General features: G+C 31.3%; 1 protein-coding gene across 1 annotated transcript in view; it reads left to right on the forward strand.

Moving 5' to 3' along the window:
- FSTL5 (follistatin like 5) overlaps positions 1–23,278 on the forward strand; it is an 824,806-nt gene that overhangs the window by 656,146 nt on the left and 145,382 nt on the right. Inside the window, exons 9-10 of the mRNA XM_081304788.1 lie at positions 16,840–17,001; positions 21,398–21,532. Coding sequence (XP_081160914.1) covers positions 16,840–17,001; positions 21,398–21,532 — 297 coding nt within the window. The remainder of the gene's footprint in view (positions 1–16,839; positions 17,002–21,397; positions 21,533–23,278) is intronic.

A 23,278-nucleotide genomic window follows, 5' to 3' on the forward strand; every position in this document is an offset into this window, starting at 1 on the left:
GATAAAAACCTGAGAAAAACAACTTAAAAGGAGGAAAAAAAAATTATCTTGGTTCACAAATTCAGAGGCTTCAGTCCCTGGCCACTTGGCCACATTTCTTTGGTCCTTTGGTTTTTTAGTGGCACAGTACATCATAATGGAAGCACGTGGCAGAGGAGCTGCTTCATCTCGTGAAGCTGGGAAACAGAAGAGAAGGGCCACAGTCCCAATATTCCCTTCAGGGCCAGAGCCACAAGGGCCTAATGTCTTTCCACTAAGCCATGCCCCTAAGGGTTCCACCATGGTCAAATAACAGCAGAGGTTCGTGACCAAAAACCCTTGGGCATATGGGTCTACGGGTGACGTTTAAGATCCAAACTATAACAGAAAAGTTTCAAATTTACAAATGACAAGAATATAGACTCAGAAATTGTGTATTTTATATTTTAGAACATAAAGAAGTTTAAGAGATACATTCATATTTTCTAATTTGTGGACGAGGTATTATAACAACATCTACTGCACAGTCACTGTTTTAAATAACTAATTTGAGACCTCCTTACAAGTTATTTAAAATATGTACATATTAAATCCAATCTAAGACTATAAAAAAGCAAAAACCAAACAAATAAAAATAGCATTTACCATGTGCCAGGATATACATATCTTTTTTTTACTTATTCTTGTTTTTTTTTTTTCATAGTTTTTCAGAAACAAAATCTTAGATATTATTCTGAACACTGCTGTTGTGTGCGTGTGTGTGTGTGTGTGTGTGTGTGTGAGAGAGAGAGAGAGAGAGAGAGAGAGAGAGAGAGAGCGTGCATGCCTGTGTGTTATTTCAGGTAACATTTCTGAAGGTAATGGCTTTGAGAGTTTAAAATTGGGAATTAAAAAGGGCAGTAAACTTTAAGAATTAGTAAAGTAGAACTAAGGTAATTAAATTTGATGAACTTTGCCATTCAAAAAAGTTTAAAAAGTTGTGATTTCTCACAATAGCTTAGGATAAATTGAAGGACCTAATAAAAAATTCATAAAAAAGTTTATGACCACAGGTATGTTGATCTTAATTTATGTTTTGCTTCCAACATTTGTTAAAGCCTCTACACTTTCATAAAGACTGCAATAATGTGATCAGAGAGTTTTGTAATATTGACAAGAGGCAGCATGAAAGTCATGAATATAAAAAGACTGCTTTGGGACAAAGTTAAAGAGAAATTGATGGCTTTAATAATGTCAGAGACGAAAGGCATTGGACAAGCTCAGTAGCATTTAAAATATTTATTAAACCCAGTGTGTAATTTTTCACAGGAAAGTTGCTTTAATGACAAAGGAAGTCATAACACAAACAGAACAATCCAGATGCTGCTGTGAGTCAGCACTACTTCAGAGACATTTATATTCCTACCCTCAAGCTTTCTTAGAATCTTTCCTAACAGTTGCAGCTGTGTGAATAATTTGCAGAAGAGCCATGATAGAATTCTTCAAAAGAATACAAAATAATGGCATCAATAAAATCAAGAAATTGCCAGTGCTTCATTGTTTACTTACCAGTGACCTGACTAGTCACCTTAAATTCATTTTTGTTTTCAGTTAGAATGAAGTCACTCTTTTGGGTCAGTGATCTCTGACTCTGATTAAAATCAGGCTTCCAAATATCCAGGCTAGGCTGTTTTCATATTTTCTGGCAATAGTGCAATTTCTAAAGAAAAGTCACAGTATGATAGTACAGGGTTGAGAAGAAACAAGAGTTTTGTGTTATAGAGCTGTTATTTTTCATTGGATACTTCTAATATTAGATTAGAAGAATAATGAAATCAAAATAATTTGATTAGTTCTTCCCAAATATAGGGGGAAAAATGGTTTATTGTAATGCAATGAAGTTGTCTTGGGCCTCTGAGAAATGAATACAACAGCATTTGCAGTTTTATGCCTGTTAGTATTAAATTCATTAAGATTTTGAGTTAAATGTTTGCAGTTGTTCCATGTAGACAGTGAAGTTTCCAGAAAGACCTAAGTAAATGTAATTATACTAATTATATTTTATTTTCTTTGCTTATCTACTCATTTTAATTTTTAAGTATCTGAATGTAGTCTCTATTTTTAAATATCTATAACTCTTTAAAACAGGTCAACTTTATATATTCTTGGAGCAGTTGGTCATTCATGTATAGCATCTGATTATTTATAGTTTATGCTATAAAAACTGTTAAACTAAATACAATTTTATTATATGTTCAATACATATAAATGGAAGTATCATTTATTTTAACCAAACAATAGACTGTACTTCAAGTTTTTTGAAAGTTACATCTATTTGAGGTGAATTATTAATAACTCACCAAAGTTATATAAATGTACTAGTTTATTTGAGCTATACACTTTAAAATACAATTCTTCAAGTGTTTCAATCTTTCTTACATAATACAGATAAAAATGTCATAAGGAATTTAAATTTGTATACAAAGTACTCAAAAGTCCAGTAGAAACTTCTATGATTACATTTATTTTATGAGTAGAACCACTCTGATGATACAAGTTAGTTTAGGAATATGTTTTATTTTCAAAAAGTGCTCTATTTTGCTAATTTCAAAATCAGCACTCACCCAGCATGTTAATGTGGAAAATTAATAAAACATACTATAGCAAGAAATTATTCAATGAATATTTATTTGTATGTTCTCTTAAAATTAAATACATACAGGGCTGAGGATGTGGCTCAAGCGGTAGCACGCTCGCCTGGCATGCGTGCGGCCGGAGTTCGATCCTCAGCACCACATACCAACAAAGATGTTGTGTCCGCCGAGAACTAAAAAATAAATATTAAAAATTCTCTCTCTCTCTCTCTCTCTCTCTCCCCCCTCTCTCACTCTCTCTTTAAAAAAAAAATAAATAAATAAATACATACATACATATATCCAATTTTTATACATTGATTAAATTTTATTCACAAGTAAAATTCATATATTATACATTCTTTTGCATCCTCTTCCATTTTAAGTAATAGAAATATTTGATTATATTATGTAGAATAAATTCTAATAATATGTAATCTTAATATGTAACATATTTTTACATATATGTAATATTACATTATTTGATAAAGACATTATTTTACTTTACTTGATAATATACCAAATAGCCATCCAGATTAAAACAAATTTCATTTGAAGACAACTAGTATACATCAAATATCCTTAGGGAATACTCAATCTATAGAAACTCACCTTTAAATCTCACCATTTGTATGACATATTAGAAAGCTTTTTAAAGATATTTATGATAGTGCTTTCAAATAGAATTTTAAATTCAGTGTAGTAGTGGTCTTTGTCAATGTCTTTTCTCCTGCATTGCCAATAAAAAGGAAAAGACAACTTCATAAAGTGCACTTCCTAACTAAAAATGACCATAACAAAATGATTTGAAATGCTGAGGGATTATTGACTTCTTAATTCAAACTGCCATCAGTCCTCATTTATATTTCATAATATCTAACCAAGGAAAAATACCCTACGTTTAAAAGTGTAGCTTGTCTCTGATATTAAATAGTTGTTATGCCAACCTCTTATCTCTCAGTTTTATATATCAGACCATCATTTAATACCGATAGGCTAAATGAGACATGCATTTGATGAATGAATTAATATTTTCCAATTATTATGTATTTGAATATTAGAGTTAATTTTTTTGATACTGTGAATTAGGGCTCAGTTTAACAAATTTATTGTTCAGGGATTTTTTTCCCTGTCCATTCATAACTATATCAATTAAAAAGAAGCAACCAGGAATGCAGAAGAAAATTTAACTCTTATTTGAAATGTTTGCCATTGAGGAATATTAGAGAATATGTGGCCCATATATAATCTATATTTTCAAATATAAATAATATAGAATGTATTGGTTGCATTGAGTTGATTAATGTGCTTCTTTCAAATAAATTCTCAAATATATTTAAGTTGTCTCAATTTTTTGCTATTCCAAAGACTATTGCAATTGATCCTTTCTTTGGCCATAAATCCTGTGATAAGAAAAACTTTTTTGTATTAAACATTTTTTGAGAGAGTTGTTATCTATTTTGGTTCTTTACATAAATCCTTTTAAAAAACTGATTTCCTACCTCAAATATTAGAAATTGGAATTGAGTACTTGATTCTTTTTCACAACAGGTCTTGTTAATATACCAAATAGCCAACCAGATTAAACCAAATTTCATTTGAAGGCAACTCCTATACATCAAATATCCTTAGGAAATAGTCAATCTATAAAAACTCACCTTTAAATCTCACCATTTACATGACAGAAGTCTTTTTAAAGATATGTATGATAGTACTTTCAAATAGAATTTTAAATCCAGTGTAGTGGTGGTCTTTGTCAGTGTCTTTTCTCCTGTAGCTTAGTTGGTAGAGTGCTTGCATAGCATGTATGAGGCACTGGGTTCAATCCTCAGCACCACATAAAAATAAAATAAAATAAAAGCTATTGTGTCCATCTACTATATAAAATATTCAAAAAAAGAAGTCATCAAGGGAAAAAAGTGAGAACTTAATGTTACTTCCTATCATTGTGTGTGTGTGTGTGTGTGTGTGTGTGTGTGTGTGTGGGCACGCGCGCTACTTAGGAGAGGGGTTTTAGGTGCCTCAGATTTCTTTTGGTCTTTAGACCTTTGAGGGTATATTACTTTTCTACTCCAAAAAATATTAAAGGCAATACATAAGGTAGACCGGCTGTAGACTCACAGAATTAATGGGCCATTCTGAGGACCTGACCCCTCTCCTTTTTTAAAAAAAATTTTTTGTTTGTTTCATTTAATGTAAGCCTACTTTATGATCTCCATAGTGTCACCAAGAATAAGAACTAAGGAGCAAGAAAGATGACAGGCACATCTGTAGTCCTCGCCTGGTGGCTTCAGCTATTCTCTTGATTGGCATTGCTATTATAGTTTCAGTACATTTGTGAGACTGATACATTCCTTAGACAATCACATTTGTATATTCAGTGTATTGTCCAGTCACTAGAAAGAAGAGTGATGAAATTAACTTTGTGCTGAGTCTCAGATGAGTTGTATCTGTGAATCTGGGGTATTCTGATGTGTAAAGACAATTCAAAATATATACATTAACCAAAGAGAAAGCTTCGGGGTAAACAAAGATTTTGTCTGTTGCCTTTTGCTGAGATATTACCTATAGTAATTTTAACTGAGAACTAGAGTCATTTTCCCTGATTACCAAATTAAATTCTTGCTGAGACAAAAGTAGGGTCATATATATATGATCAGTACACAAGAATGGATATATATATATATATATATATATATTTTTTTTTTTTCTGTGAGTCTACAGCGAGTTTACCTTATGTATTGCCTTTAATATTTTTTGGAGTAGAAAAGTAATATACCTTCAAAGGTATATATATATATATATATATATATATATATATATATATATATATATCTCCATTCTTGTGTACTGGAGAGCATATATGTAAATGCTTTTGTGGCATTTTAAAGAGCAAATGTTAAAGTGTTAACGTGAAGAAGGAATAGATAGCATAAGCCTGCAACTCACATCATGTGGGTGTGGACCTTTTGTCCAGGCTATTGGGGCTTCAGTCTCTCAGTTGTGTATGGGGATGCAATGATTAAAGAAGACAAAATCCACTCCCCTCCCACACACAGCTTATAGCTTTATAATATACAGTTTTCTCACTTTTAGTAATTTCATTCAATTTTTAAAAAAATCTTAACATGTGACACAACACTATTTTATGTATAAAACAGAAAATACTTAGAAAAGTTTAAAAAGTTGCCACATATATAATTATTGAATAACAAAATTAAAATTCAAATTCATATCTATTGGGCTGGGGATGTGGCTCAAGCGGTAGCGCGCTCGCCTGGCATGCGTGCGGCCCGGGTTCAATCCTCAGCACCACATACCAACAAAGATGTTGTGTCTGCCGAGAACTAAGAAATAAATATTAAAAAAAAAAAATTCTCTCTCTCTCTCTCTCTCTCACTCAAAAAAAAATTCATATCTATCAGCCGAAATGTCACTGAATGACAAGTAAGATTGTTTTTATTATATTAAAAGTTTCAAAGTCTGAGATCCAGAATTTAATTAAGACTTTCAAAAACAAAAATAAAAGTAAACAAGCATCTTAAATATTAAGTATACAAAAGGATCACCAAGTACAATTAAGAAAATTCAGCTAATCTGGAAGGTTTGTTTTTAATGTGAATATATTTAAAATTTATTTTTGAGATAGTAAGAAGAGTAGACTTTTGTACATTAAATTAAAATAACTAGACCAGTTTTTCTATTGTACTCAAATTCTCACCTTGCATCAAAAATCTAATTTGCATAGTTTTAGTCCATTTTCTGTTAGTATCTCAAAATACTTATAGCTGATAGTGTTAAAAGGAAAAAAAAAGCCACTTATACAGCTCACATATTTAGAGGCAGAAGTCCAAATAGTCCATCATTGCATAATTCTCAGACAGTTTCCACAAAGTTTAATGCATTGAAGTTTCCATTTTTAATATTTCTGGAATGACTGGCACTGGTAGATATTCAAAATACACATTCACTGAATGAATACAGGGTTTCTTTCACATTACTGTTGATTGAAAATTGAGTGATTGTCTCTCAGTACAATCACATGTGGCATATACCTTACTATCTACAACACAATTCAAGTTTAAAAAGTGTATACACACAAAAGTAATACAAGATATTCAGCATTTTCCCTTGGCTGTCCGTGCCACACCCACATGCACTTGTGTACTGAAATACTTTAGAACCCAGTGCCAACTCTCTCTCTTAAAGCATCCTATGTTGATAACTTTTTTCTTTCCATACCCATCATGCCTTTCGTTGTTAACTCTGCTGAAGCACATGGAGTGCTAGGTTATAATTATTTGTTTCTTGGTTTCCATTTTGAACAGCACATACTTTGAGCTTATGAGCTGTGTATTGTCCATCTGTATCAGCTTATCGTTTTATAGTTTTTGACAGATATCGGGTAATCTATATGTGACTGTTTAATAAAATGAGTAAAAGTGAGCACTTATGTAAGAGGCAAAATATTTAGAAGGTTGCTATATAGATTGGCTTAACTGATCCCAACAAATGGGAATGCAAATGAATAAAGAACTTAGGATAGCTTAAATCAATATAATAATGACTGGAGGAAATAATAACTGAAGGTTTTTTGTTTATTCTTCCATCGATTTAAGTCTTGCATCAATTTTTCTCCGTAATATTTTCTCAATAATATTTTAAGATATTTTCACAAAGGGCTTGAACACCATTTGTTCTTTAGATATATTTGCAGATATTTAATGTTTGTTGTTTCATCAACTGCCTTTTCTTAAACTATTTTAAATGTTTGTGACTGATATTGATAAATATACAGTTTGTTACATACAAATGTGCTAAATTTACTGATTCTAACAATTCATCTATAGAATCTTCTACTCAATCATGCCATCTTAAAACATGTGAGATGTTCTTTACTATAATAAAAAGATGGTCCATTCTTTTGGCTTGTTGTCTTCAAATACATGACTTCTCTGCAATTTATGAGATCATACATTTATTCCCTTTTAAACTCTTTATGTGGTAAATTATAGTGGGTGATATTTGAATGTGTGTAATAAATCTAGTATGTTATGTTGTGTTTCCATTTTAATATCCCAGTGAATTTGTTTTTATAATGTTTTATTTGGGATTTTTGTCCATTTTTTATGAGCAAGATTGACTCATAATTATTCTTTCTTATAATGCCCTCATCAAATTTTGGTGTTAAGTTTATGTTGGCCTCATAATACAAATGGAGAATTTTATTATTTATATTGCACAATAAATTGCCCCAAAACTTAATAGCTTAAAAATAGATATTTGTTATCAAATAATAAACGGAAGATGGATATAAATAAGATAAGAAACAGAGAAATGAGACAATAAAATTTTGACTAGCTTAGGTGGGTGGTTGATATATAAGGTCTTTCCCAAGTTTGCCTTCAAATTGACCAAAACTGCAGTCATCTGAAAGCTTGGGTGGAACTAGTGTATCTGCCACCAAGATGGCTCCCTCACATTGTTATTTTCAGGAGGCCTTAGTTTCATTCTGGCTGTTTTCATGGGGTCTCACTGTTCTTTTACATATGAATATCTTCACAATGTTATTTGAATGTCTTTATGATACAGCAGTTAATTTCTCCAAGAGCAAGAAGGATAATATAATACAGTACCCATATTATCTACAGTGGGTACATCATAATATCCCTAGGGGATGCGAGAAATTTCAAACAGTACTGAGATACCACCACAGTCAATTAATAACCAGTAATGGTTATTGAGTGACTAATAGGTGGATACCATATAATGCATTGATACACTGGACAAAGGGATAGTTCACCTTCTAAATGGAAATGATGGGATACCATGAGATTTCATCAAACTACTTAGAACAGTATGCCATATACCATATAGATATATCCTGTATTCATCAGATTGTGATAAAGGTGAATGGGGTAAGGGAAGGAGGATGGGAATGAGAAAGACAGTAGGGTGAACTGGACATAACTTTCGTATGTTCAGATATGAATACATGACCAGTGTAGCTCCATGTTGTGTAAAACAACCAGAATGGGAAGTTATCCTCCATGTATATATGATGTATGAAAATGAATTCCTCTGTCATGTTTAACTAAAAAAGAACAAAAAAAAGATACATTCTGTATTCACTTGTCTTCTCATATCTATTTTCCATATTTGTGTACTTCTATACTTTGTGGCAGATTTTTGTCTCAACAAAATTACTGTTAGTTGTTTTCTCTGAAGTTGTTTCTAATCAAGAGGTAAATAAAAAATTGACACCATAATTTATTTTCCAACCTTTTTTACATATCTAGCTTTTCTTTTTGACTTTTTAGTTGCAATAACATGTTTTATACTTTTCTAATTTTCCTGGTGTGTTTGTTTTCAGCTATTTGCTCATTAAATATATGAAGCAAAGATGAATATATGATAATTTCAGTTACTGAAATGTTGTGATTTACTTCAGTTAAGTGTTATTTGAGTATTTTTAAGTATTTTTTGAGTTACAGCCTTGAAATATTTTGTTATATGGAGAAAACCTTTGTGAAAAATCATTTTAGAAATTATTTGAAATATAGAGACAATAATTTCTTCAAGTGAGGATATTCATTTACTTCTGCTAGACACTTGTGGGTTCCAAAAGTCCTATCTTAAGTCTCTGAATATTTTGTGGTCACTTCAAAGTGATGCATCCAGTGATCTAGTCCAACCAAAATTAGCATAGGAACACATTGTTTACCTAATTTCCTTCAGCCTACCAAAATACTTTGTTTCTCATTTGATTCACAGATATTGGCAAGGGTTGGATGAATGTATGCATGGCTAGCTAGATGAATAAGTATTTCTGGCCATCAAGAAGTTTGGGGACTTCATAGGAGTAGAAGAGGTAAACTAGCATATGTGAGTCAATGCAGGAACAGGGCCAAACTTTAAAAAAAATGCATGAATTAATACATGGTTAAAAACCCAAAACTAAATCCTCTTAATATTTTCAATTATGTCTTTATATAAAATTATGTTTATTATATAATATACACATGTATATGTGTATTCATGCACTGCATATCAATGTTTTAGTCAAGAATGAACTTCATATATGATGGTGGTTTCATAAAATTTTATCACCTCATGACTTTGTACTCAATTTGTGTAAGTAAACTCTATGATGTTAAGACCACAAAAACTTATGTAATGATGCATTTCTCAGAGCAAGTCCCCTTGTTAAGTGATGTATGCCTGTGAGTGTATGTGTGTAGAAGGCGGGATATTTGATTGTTAATTAACTCTTACTTTCAGAATCTTTGCCTGTGTTAGAAGATATTCTTGAGGCAGATAAAGCTCTAGGTCCCTCCCACAAGCTTTGAAGAACCTCCTTTCTATTTCTTCAATTCTTCAGTATTTTCTAAGTTACTTATATTTCAAAAAATGCTTTCTGAAAACTTTTCAAGGATATTAAGTTCTACTCAGGAAGATATATGATTGGAGTCAGAATCTACTTTTCCATTACTGGAAACAGGAAGTTCTCAAGTGATCTAGATTCTACTTGTTGTAGCTATTGATTCTGCCTTTACTTAATGATTAACATTATGTTTAACTCATTTCATTGTTAATGTCAATGATTTTACATGTATAATGGTATATAGCTTAAGACTTTTTCTTTTAACAATTAGTTAATAGAGTGTTTTTTTAAAGAAAATTGATTCACCCAATCAAAATATATTTCATTTACCAGGAAGTATAACATTAATAGAATCTCATTATTAAGTACACAGCCCATATCCAGGTTTTGTCATTTTTCCAAGTATTATGTTCTATACCTCATTTTTCCTGTTTCAGGATCCAATATGGGCTTCCTCGCTATAATTAATTATCTTGACTCTCTAAGTTTTTTAAATCTAGAATCTTTCTTCAGTCCTTCTTTCCTCTTTTTATTAAGGTAATGTTCACAAACTATTTAACCTTTTTCAAGTGTACAATTCAGTGGCTTATAATACATTTACAGTGTTGACTAGCCATTAATACCATCTAATCCCCACAAATGTCTTCACCTAAAATAAAATTTATACCCATTAAGCCATTTCCCCCATTTCTATTCCCTCTCAATCCACATATCTTTCTGTCTTGATGGGTTTACTCATTCGAGACATTTCATATAAATGGACTCCTTCAATATGTGGTCTTTTGTCTGACTTCTTTCAGACAGCATTATGTCTTAAATATTCACACTGTGCCATGTGTAAATATTTATTTTTTTTATTTCCAAAAATAGCATGTTGTCTGACAAAGCCATGTTTTATTTTTCCATTATCATTTGATGATCATTTGTGTTGTTTGTACGTTTTAGCTTTGTAAGTATTCACGTGAACATTGTTTGGAAAACCGTTTTCAATTCTCATGTTGTATAGAGGTAGATCTGGAATTGCTTATTAATATGACAATTCTGTGTTTAACGTTTTGAGGACCCATCAAATATCTTTTCACAGTAGCTGAGTGCTTACATTATTTAACACTCCCCTCAGCAATGTGCTTAAGAGTTCCCATTTCTTCATATCTCCTTCTTGATGTATATAATTGTCTGCTTTCATTTCTTCATTTTAATAACCATTTGTAATAAGCAACTCAGTGAGACCCTATCTCTAAATAAAATTAATTTACATTACTTTTTAAATATTTTTCAGGTGCCCATCAGTCATTTTCATTTCTTCTTTGAAGAAACATCTATCAAAATATTTGTTTTGATCGATATTTTAATAGAGTTGTCTACTTGTTTTTGTTTTGTTGTTGTTGTTTTTCTGAATTTTCACAGTTCCTTTTATGTACAGGAAACTGGTCTATTATAAAATATAATTTTCAAATTAATTTTTCTATTCTGTGAACTATATTTACTCTTTTCAATAGTGTCCTTTGATGCACACACACACGAAAAATTAATTTGGATAAAGTTCAATTTTTTTTTTTGTTCTTGATTGTGCTTATAGGGGTCATATCTAACAAATTGCTGTCAAATCTAATGTCAACAAAATTTATTCCTATGTTTTTGGAAGAGTTTTTAAGTTTTATCTCCTAAATTCAGAAATTTGATTTTGAGCTAAATTTTATATTTTAAGTAGGTGTTTAAATTTGTTTTCCTACTAGAGATTATCCATATTTTCTTGAAATATCTGTTCCTTGTCATTGTAATAATTTGCCATAAATGTATGTGCTTTTTATGTACTCTCAACTCCATACAATTGTTCTGTATATTTATCCTCATGGCAGTGTCACACTTTTTTGATTATTGTAGCTTTTTGTTAAGTTTTGAAATCAAGTCCTCCAGTTTTTTTCTTTTCCTTAAGAAGTTTTTTTTAATATCATTTTAGTATATTTGTATTTGTTTGTATTCCATTTGAATTTGATAATTAGCTCTTCCTTTTCTTTATTTGTAATATATTTTTTAATCATTTATGACAGCGGAATGCATTACAATTCTTATTTCACATATAGAGCCCAATTTTTCATATCTCTGTATACAAAGTATATTCATACCAATTCATGTCTTTATACATGTACTTTGGATAATAATGTCCATCACATTCCACCATCATTTCTAACCCCATACCACCTTCATTCCCCTCCCACCTGGCCTTATCTAGGGTTCCTCCCCTGTTCCCCCTCTCTACCCCACCATAAATCAGCCTCCTTATATCAGAGAAAACATTCAGCATTTGGTTTTTTGGGATTGGATAACTTCACTTAGCATTATTTTCTCTAACACCATCCATTTACCTGCAAATGCCATAATTTCATTCTCTTTTATTGCTGAGTAATATTCTATTGTGTATATATGCCACCTTTTTTTAAAATCCATTAATCTATTGAAGGGCATCTAGATTGTTTCCACAGTATAGCTACTTCTTTCTTTTCTTAAAAGCAAAATCAGTTAAAATTTTATGCTGGCTGTGGTCGTGTATGTCTGTAATCCCAGCAGCTCAGGAGGCTGTGGCAGGAGGATTGTGAGTTCAAAATCAGCCTCAGCAAAAGCAAGGCATTAAGCAACTCAGTGAGACCCTGTCTCTAAATAAATTACAAATTAGGGCTGGGGATGTGGCTCAGTGGTTGAGTGCCCTAACTTTAATCTCTAGTACCTACAAAAATAAACAAAAAATTTTAGTGAGGCTACATTGTATCTGTAGATTAATTTGGGAGTACTACTATCATACTAACTGATTATTTCTATTCACCAACACAAGATGTGTGTAAATATGTTTAATTTTTCTTTAAATCCTTCCAATATTGTTTTGTAGTGTTTATTATAAAACTCTTATTACTTTTTTTAGCAGAATATTATTCCTTTTCTTTCCTTTTTTGTTCTTTTTACATATACATGACAGTAGAATGTATTTTGACATATTATACATTACATGGAGTATAACTTATTCTAATTAGAATCCCATTCTTGTGGTTTTACATGATATGGAGTTTCACTGGTGTTGTATTCTTATATGAACATAGGAAAGTTATGTCCGATTCATTCTACTATCTTTGCTATTTGTATCCTTCCCTTCCTTCCCTCATTCACATTTGTCTAATCCACAGAATTTCTATTCTCCCTCATTCTTGTTGTGTGTTAGCATCTGCATGTCAGAGAAAACATTTTACCTTTAGTTTTGGGTAATTGCTTATTTTACTTAGCATGATAGTCTCCAGCTCCATCCATTTACCAATGGAATTCATGAAGTCATTCTTTTTATGGCTAAGTTATATCTGCTGTGTAAATATACCACATTTTCTTTATCCATTCATTTGTTAAATGGCACCTGTTTTGATTTCATAGCTTAGCTATTGTGAATTGAGCTGCTATGAACATTGATGTGGCTGTGTCACTGTAGTATGCTCATTTTAAGTCCTTTGGGTATATACTAAAGAGTGAGATAACTGGGTCAAATGATGGTTCCATTCCAAGTTTTCTGAGGAGTGTCCATACGTCTTTCCAGAGTCCTTGAACCAATTTGAGGTCCTACCAGCAATGTATGAGTGTACCTTTTCCCCCACACCCTTGCAAAATTTATTGTTACTTGTATTCATGATAATTGCCATTCTGACTGAAATGAGATGGAATTTCAGTGTAGTTTTAATTTGCATTTCTCTAATTGCTAGAGATATTGAACATTGTTTTATACATTTGTTGACCATTTGTATTTCTTCTGCTCAGTTCCTTTGCCCATTGATTGATTGGGTTATTTTGGTTTTTTTTTTTTGTTTGTTTGTTTGTTTTGGTGTTAAGTTTTTTGAGTTCTTTATACATCCTGGAGATTTATGCTCTATCTGTGGTGCAAGTGACAAAGATTTTCTCCCATTCTGTAGGTTTTCTCTTCATATTTTTTATAGATTTCTTTGCTATAAAGAACCTTTTTAATTTGGTACCATTCTATCTACTGATTCTTGATTTTACTTCTTGTACTTTGGGATTTTTGTTGAGGAAGTCAGTACCTAAGTCAGCATGATGGAAAGTTTTGCCTACATTTTCTTCTAGTAGGCACAGTGTCTCTGTTCTAATACCTAGGTACTTTGAGTTGAGTGTTGTGCAAGGTGAAAGATAGAGATTTAATTTCATTTTACTACATATAGATTTACCGTTTTCCCCAAACCACTTCTTGAAGATGCTATCTTTTCTCCAATGAATGTTTATGGCCCTGTGTCTAATATGAGATAACTATATTTATGTGTGTTTGTCTCTGTGTCCTCTATTCTGTTCCATTGGTCTTCATGTTTGATTTGGTGGCAATACTATGCTGTTTTTGTTTCTCTAGCTCTATAGTTTAGTTTAAGATCTGGTTTTGTGAGGCCTTCTATTTAACTTTTCTCACTAAAGATTGATTTGGCTATTTGGGGCCTCTTATTTTTCAAAATGAATTTCATGACTGCCTTTTCTATTTCTATGAAGAATGTCATTGAATTAGTATAGCACTTTTGATAGTATGGTCATCTTGACAATTTTAATTCTGCCCATTCAAGAGCCATGGAAGATCTTTCCATCTTCTAAGGTCTTTTTGAATTTCTTTCTTTAGAGTTCATAGTTTTCATTATAGAGGGCTTTCATCTCTTTTGTTAGATTTTATTATTTTTTTAGACTTTATTTTTTATTTTTTAGACTATTGTGAATGGAAAAGTTTCCTTAATTGCTCTTTCAGTGGATTCATCATTGATGTATAGAAACACATTTGACTTATGGGTGTTAATTTTATATCCTGCTACTTTTAGATGTTTTCTGGTTGAGTTTTTGTTTGTTTGTATGTTTTTTTTTGTCTTCTAAATATAAAATCATGTTGTCTGCATAGGGATAATTTAAACTCTTCCTTTCCTATTCATATCCTTTTAATTTCTTTCTTTTCCTAATTGTTCTTGCTAGAAGTTCAAGTACTATGTTGGACATATTTAGAATATTTCATCCATCAATGACTGAGTACACTTTCTTCTCAGCACCACATGAATTCTTCCCTAAAATAGACCATATCTTATGCCATAAAGCAACTCTTATCTAATACAAAAAATAGAGAGAATACCTTGCATTCTATCAGATCTAAAAGGAATGAAATTAGAAAAAAATAAAATAAAAATAGAAACTACTTTAATTCCTGGAGACTAAATAATATGCCATTGAATGACCAATGAGTATCAGAAAAAAATCAGAGGTTAAATTAAAAAAAATAAAGGTAAATGAGAATAGCAACACAACATATCAAAATCTCTGGGACACTTTGAAGGCAGTCCTTAGAGAAAAGTTCATTGCATTGAGCTCATTCATTAGAAAAATAGAAAGCCACAAAATAAACAACCTAACATTATAGCTTAAAGCCCTAGAAAAAGAATAACAAATCAACAACAAAAGCAGTAGAAGGTAGGAAATAATTAAAATCAGAGCCAATATCAATGAAATTGAAACAAAAGCAAACGAATGCAAAAAAGCAGCAAAAGAAAAAGTTGGTTCTTTGAAAAAATAAATAAAGTTGATACACCCTTTTGTAAGATAATCACATGTAATGAAAAGGAAATATTACCATGGACCCTACTGAAATACAGATGATAATCAGAAGCTATTTTGAAAATTCATGCTCCTAAAATAGAAAGTTTGGAGGACATCAATAAATTTCTAGAGATATCTGACCTACCTAAATTGAATCAGGAGGACATAGATAAGTTTTCAGAAAAGAAATTGAAGATTCCATAAAAGCCCTACCAGCAAAGAAAAGCCCAGGACCAGTCAGATTCTCTTCAAAGTACGCCATGAAAAAGAAAGAGAGGGAACCCTTCCAAACTCATTCCATGAAGCTAGGATCAACCTGATACTGAAATCAGACAAAGATATATCAAAGAAAGAAAACTTCAGACTAATATCCCCAATGAATGTAGATACAAAAATTCTCAGTAATATACAAGGAAATCACATACAAAAATGTGTTAAGAGGATAGTGCACCATGATCAAGTGGTGCTCACCCAAGGGTGCAAGTTTGGTTCAACATACGGAAATTAATAAATGTAATTCACCACATCAATATAATTAAGAATTATATTGATAAGAATTCCATGACAAAATACAGTGCTTGACAAAATGCAGCACCCATTTATGTTCAAAACACTAGAAAAACAGGCATAGTAGAACATACCTTAACATTGTAAAAGTGGTAGACCTTAAACCCAAGGCCAACATCATTCTAAATGGAGAAAAATTGAAAGCATTCCCTCTAAAAACTGAAAGAAAAAAAATTCTAAATGTTTATGCTTTGTATTCAAATGCAAATGGAGCTATTATCTCAATCTAAATATGATTTAGTGAGAAAATGCTTTCCTTTCTCTCTCATTATGTATTTATTTATTTAGGTACTTCAATTCATTGAGATTGAGTATAAAGGAGATTCCTTATACTCCTTTATGACAATTTATTATTTTAATGTTAAATTTGTTCCATATTTGGAAAATGGAAAGCTCTTTGATTTTTTTTCCTGTGAACTTTTGATATGTGTAGTTTGTTCTTTGTGAACTTTTTTCATTTCTGAAACAAGTTACTAGATTCATATTACAATTTTCCAAACAAACTTTTATCTTCTTGTAAATATTTTAGTGGATAATTAGTGGATAATGGTATTTATAAATTAAGATCTTAAATAAATGTGCAAATCATTAAAATATACAGTTTATAATTTCCCATATTGCAAGTTTTATTTATTTGTTTTGGAGTATCAACTGATTTATATCTGTCTAATTCACTTTTTTCACTTTTTTTAGTTCCTCCAGTCATTCGAGTGTATCCAGAAAGTCAGGCTAGGGAACCTGGTGTAACTGCAAGTCTTAGGTGCCATGCAGAGGGCATACCAAATCCTCAGCTTGGATGGCTGAAGAATGGAATAGATATTACACCAAAGCTGTCTAAACAACTCACTCTTCAAGGTACCTTTTCCTTGCTTTCCCTCACTCTCTTAAATTATCATGCAGAAGTTTTATACTAAAATGTTAACACATTTTATATTATTTGAGAAGAAAAGAAAATATGAGTCTTCATGGCAATAGAATGTAATGGATATGAAATAATGGTTATAATTAGACATATTTGAAAGAGCCTTTTTAATATTTTTAATGGTTTAAATAATAGTCTTGTCATAATGATTAATTATGCCATCCTTTTGTTGATAAGTAATGTATTAAATAACATATCTTTTAAATATTTTTGAATTATAGCATATATGCTGAACAAAATAAATGGAACTCTTTATAGAAATATTTGGAAGTTACTTTTTCTATGCTTGAGTAATAGATTAAAATAGATATTGATAGATGGTTTTAAAAATCTTGATATCTTTAGTGAAGATTTTCTAGCATATTTTTTATCTAGCATATTTTGTAAACAAATAAAATAATTCATGTTACTAAATGTATTTCACATTTACATTGTATTAATTATTAATTTATTCCATTGTAAACAAAATATTATGCTAATTTTATTATTTTGAAATATATATATGATTAAACATTATTATATAGATTATAAAGGATCACAAATCCACATTTCATAAATGAAAAATAGAAAATAAATTGTTTTTAAAGGTCAAATGTGTCAAAGTAATTTCATATTATTTGTTAATTATACTAGCATAAAGGAAAGTTTAAATCCAATTTTCATTGTTAGATATAGCACAACAGTCACTTCATTTAAATACAGATTTCATAGGCATTATATTCCTTATTCCATGCCTTTAAAGTTCTTCAATTGACGTTAGTACAAATTGTATATTTTATTATTTATATAAGCAGATGTTTCTATTATTATTCTACTTTGTTAGTGAAGAATTTCAATTAGTAAACCTTTTAAAATAAAGCTTTCTCAAACTCTTATTTTTGCAAGTCAATATTAATGAGTCTGTTAAAGTATTATTCAATTTTCTAAACATGAATCCTAGAAATCGATATACTGATAAACTTAGATCTAACAAATTTATACACATAAACTACTGCTTATATCTCAGTGTTTATAACATAGAGATCAGGTTAATTTGATTAATATAAACTAATAAAGTCTAAGTAGTTTCTGATTTTGTCATCTCTGACCCACTTAATAACAGTAAACTGTACTACACAAACATATATTTTGTTTCCAGAGGTAGTGGGAAGACATAGTTGGAGGTTCTTACAAACTAGTTTATTAATTTTAGATACATAAGAAAATGGATATAATTTTGAAAGGATAATAAGAAAAAAATAAAAAAGTAGGAAGGACAACCCAAGAGAAAAATCCGTGCACATACTATGGATACTATAGTGTCCCACTTTGTTAGATTCAGTGATTATATAATTTTCCAATTGTTCATCATGTGTTTCTTTAGTCTTTGTGTGTGAAGTTCAAGTCCAGGCAGTAATTGAATAATTGTGGTAATATATGGGATAATATGTGAATAAGAGGAAGTAAAATTTCAAAACAACACAAATATTAATCCTGAACAGATTAAAATAAATAGAACAAAGACCGTAAAAAAATCAGCAGATTCAGGAGACCAAGTGATAGACACTAAAGAAGAAAAGAAGAGAAAGTTAAAAGTGGGAAAGAGCTCAACAATGTCAGGACACATAGGAAGGTTACATAAGGTCATTAACATGTGTTTATCTGTTAAGCTTGTCTTTATGTCTCAGTAGCAATCAGTCTTCAATGTAAAGGCTGAAACAATAAAAAATATCCTTCCAGATTTTGAAAGTAAGAAAACAAGTAGCTGCTTGTGGGAAAAGTTAGGACTAATGGATAATATCTGAGGCAAGTATCAATAGAGAGAAATGAGTGAGACAAAGTTTACAGAAAGAGCCCTGGAATCAATGAGAAAGCCTGGAAAATTTTCCATGAAAACAAACAAACAAACAAAATAATTGTATTAAATAAGAAAATATAAGAGAGTAACCATCTAAAGTAATAGCATAGTAGGATATGAAAAGATAAATATCTAAATTAATATCTAGCTATAAATGTTAAGTAAAATGGATTTCAAGTAGTATTGAATATCCAGCAAACTGAAAACTGAATTTGAAAATTTATAAATTTACTTAAAGATTAGAATTGTAATTTACTCCCAGAACCAAGTATAGGGACTTCAGGGTAGTGCCAGGATAGGTTTGCATATTCTAGTTCTAGAAGTTAGTAATCAGACTTGTTAGGATGATAAATAGACAAAGAAGTTGATAGTTGTGGTAAAAAGAGTGAAAAACCTCCGGTAATGCATGTTTGGAAAATATATAAGAATATTGGGAAAGATAATTTAAAGAATGAACAAATTCAGTTGAACTTGTGATGTAAATCTAGAGATTTTAGATGTAAGTCTTCAAAATAAAGGTATGATTTTTGGAGGGAGCTATATATCATGTAAAAAAAAGAGGTTGACTTGGGTTTCAATGTACTATTAATTCTCTAACATTTAGAAGCAGGGTTTATGATCCAAGGTCCACATAAAGTAAGATAGCTGTCAATTTTTGTAGATAAAAGGTTGAGTTTATTTTATTTATTTTTAGAAAATAGCTGCATTTATTCTTAAAAAATATTTTGTATGGCTGCTTTAATACTGTTTTGTCAGAGGTGACTCATTGCCACAGAAACTATACGGCCACAAAGCCTAAAAAATTTACTATCTGGCTTTTTTCAGCAGAACAAAACAAAAACCTGCCAATCTTTGTTTTGAAGTGGTGTTTCTCAAAAAGGATTGGGGAAAAGAGGATATGCAGTAAGCATTTCTAAGTAAAGAAAAAGTTTAAATTTATTCAAATGATTACTATTCCCCAAACATTCAGTCCCTCTCCATATTTTATTCACATCCTTTCAGAACCACTAATTCCTAGGGATGGCATTCAAGTTTTTGCCATTGGTTTTCTATTCTTTTTTTTTTTTTAATATTTATTTTTTAGCTCTGGGCGGACACAACATCTTTGTATGTGGTGCTGAGGATCGAACCCAGGCCGCATGCATGCCAGGCGAGCACGCTACCGCTTGAGCCACGTCTCCAGCCCGGTTTTCTATTCTTCTTTTCCAAAACTTAGATGCACTAATGGTATTGTCCTCTTTCTGTCAAAAACAGTCCTGTTCCAGACAGATGTAGTGGCTAGAGGATGAGGCAGGAGGGTTGCAAGTTTGATGTCAGCCTCAGAAACATAGGGAGACTCCCAGCAATTTAATGATATCCTGTCTCAAAATAAAAAAATAAAAAAGGACCAGGGATGTAGCTCTTTGGTTATATGCCCTGGGTCCGATACCCAGTACCCCAAACAAACAAAGCACCATAAGAAACCATGTTCCATTCTACCACCCATCATATTCTTATGATTGGATAACATGGAACACACAGACACAAAACACACAGAGCTATGCCCACAGACATGTGTATGAAAAGATAAAGGAAAGGAGGGAGGGAAGAGAGAAGTAGGGAGAGGAGCAGAGGGCACAGAAAGGAAGGAACCTCAACAAATGAGGACAATGAACAAAGATTTTTAGAGGCAGATGGAACAAGTGTCCAGTCCTCATCGTCAGAGTTGATGATTTATTCCTTGAAGCTCAAGACTTTATTTGCCTACTGCCAGTATATTGTAAATTATTAATTATCCCCTTGGTTCCACATTGGGGAATATAGCTTATTATTCAAAGTTTAACTTAAAATATTATCTCCCCAGTATTTGAAATTTGTGTTAGTCATTTCCTTAACTCTTTGGTCTTACATTGATTCTGTCAACTTCCATCTAATACTGAATTTTAGCTAAATTTCTGGAAAGAGACTGAAATTCTTAAAGGCAATCATGTGTTATTATCTTTGTGTCCTCCAGCCCTAAAAATTCCAAATATGTAATAAGAACTCAGTAATAAGTTTGTTTAATGACAATGGTGTACACACACATTCTCAGTATCCTTTGAGTGTATTTTCATATGTGTTTTCTTGAAAATGAATAGCACAGCTTGTTAAGTTTCTATAAAAGCTTAGAAAAAAGTGATTTCTAAGTAGATTAATAAATTATAGTTACTAGTATGAATCACTTGATATGCAATACAGGCAAAGAAATGGTATAAAATATAAATATAAATATAAAATATAAATCATGTGCATTTGATACAGAGTTATTAGGCTCTTAGTAATAGAATGACAGCACAGTTTACAAAACTCTCAAATGCTTTTGGAAGAATTTGGCATGCTTCCAAAGTATGGAAGTAGGCAGGAAAACAGTTTAATTAGGACAAGCTAAGTGAACTGTTTGACTGTGTAATCAGAAAGCACTGTACCAAAACTGAAATTGGAGTTTACAAGTTGCATTTGCCTTCTGTTCTCAGCAAATGGCAGTGAGGTTCACATAAGCAATGTGCGCTATGAAGATACTGGAGCATATACTTGTATAGCGAAGAATGAAGCAGGAGTGGATGAAGACATCTCTTCTCTTTTTGTGGAAGATTCTGCTAGAAAGACCTGTATGTATTGTGCGCACACACACACACACACACACACACACACACACACAAATATACACACTATCTTTAACTTTATAGCTTTTGAGAAATATATTCTTTTATCCCTTTACCCCCAGAAAACCAAGGCACCAGAAAACTATGAAATGTACAGTGCATTAAAGCAATTTTCATATTTAGGAGGGATGGGATCTTGAAATACTAAAAGCAAATTTAAAGATATTTTAGAAAGCTTGTGAAATTTTCACCGCAGTTCTAGAATTATTTTCTTTCTTTCTTTCTTTCTTTCTTTCTTTCTTTCTTTCTTTCTTTCTTTCTTTCTTTCTTTCTTTCTTTTGCAAGTATATATAAGACATTTGGGGGTCTTCCCATTTTCTCATGTAAGAATTTAAATTCCTTGCAAAATTCCTCTCTTGAACAATATTTGGGGAATCTGAGGTCCTCAAATATTTAAAAGTTGTATCTTATAAGTTGAATAAATTCACATATTTCTTTATTCATAAGTTGCATTACAGTCACAGGCCCCTTAGCTGTAGAGTAGCTCTTCTGTGCAGCAGATTCTGTGGTTACTGCCTCCTCGAGATAATTACTGTCCCTGACACTGACCCTACTTTGTGGCTGTTCTTTTAAATTTAATTCAAATTTTTTCTTTTTATTGTGATTTACACATAATATATATGCATATTTATGAATTACAATCTGATGTTTTGTTCCTAATATACATTGGACAATGATTGACTTAGGATAATTAGCATATCCATCACTAAGCATTTTACTTTTTTATGATGAGAACATTCAAATTTCTCTCTCCTAACTAGTCTGAGGTATGTAATGCATTATTGTTAATTATATTCACCCTGCTGTTTCATAAAACACCAGAACTTAATGGATATGGATGGGCCAGGGATACCGAAGACAGATTACTTTTTATTGTGGCTGAATTGCCTGTTATAGTGTTAAATCAAGTATACTGTCAGAAAACACAGCCTTTTCTTCCTCTGGTGTACACATGCCCTAGTGTGGTGTTTTGGTATAAAAACTGGGTGTTCTTGAAAGAAGGGTTTTCTTTTCTCTATGCTCTTGGTTTGACTTTTTATGCTTCTTACTAAAATAATTTTTCTAAAGGACTGATATTGTGAGAACCTCTAAATTGTTAGGCCCATTTCTCAGAAACAAGATTTTGAACCTAGCTAAACCACTGTCCCAGGAGTCGTCTTATTCCTTCTTAAATCAATAAGTGTCTATAGAGTAAATCTAATCATGAAAGAGAAAAATACCCAGGTCCCAGCTGCCAATATACATTTATCTACATTTTGTCTGATTAGGATAAACATCATTACAAGCAAATATTTAAAAAGAAAATTTGTAAGATAGAAAAGGAAAAAAAAAACATGCAAAAAATGACTTCATGACCTAAATATGGTTCATAATAATTACTTTATTCTTTTTCTGCATTTCTATTGAATACCAATTTGCAATTCATTTTCTGTTAAAAAATAATTTTAGGTAACTAGTAATTGAAAACTCTCATTTTCTTTGCCATTTATAATATATTTATGAAATATTTTTTATTTCAACTCTTTATTTTGATTTTCTTTTAATGCTTATCATATATTTTTCAATATATTTTCCTTGTTGCAGTAGTAAAACATCTAGTTATAATTTCTTTAATCAGTGACATATATAACCTTTCAGCATGTAATTCTAGAAAAGTTTTAGAATAAGCATTAATGAAATTTTAGTCATAAA

The sequence above is a fragment of the Spermophilus citellus genome, assembly GCF_964194105.1.
Source record: "Spermophilus citellus genome assembly, chromosome: 8".
Taxonomy (NCBI): domain Eukaryota; kingdom Metazoa; phylum Chordata; class Mammalia; order Rodentia; family Sciuridae; genus Spermophilus; species Spermophilus citellus.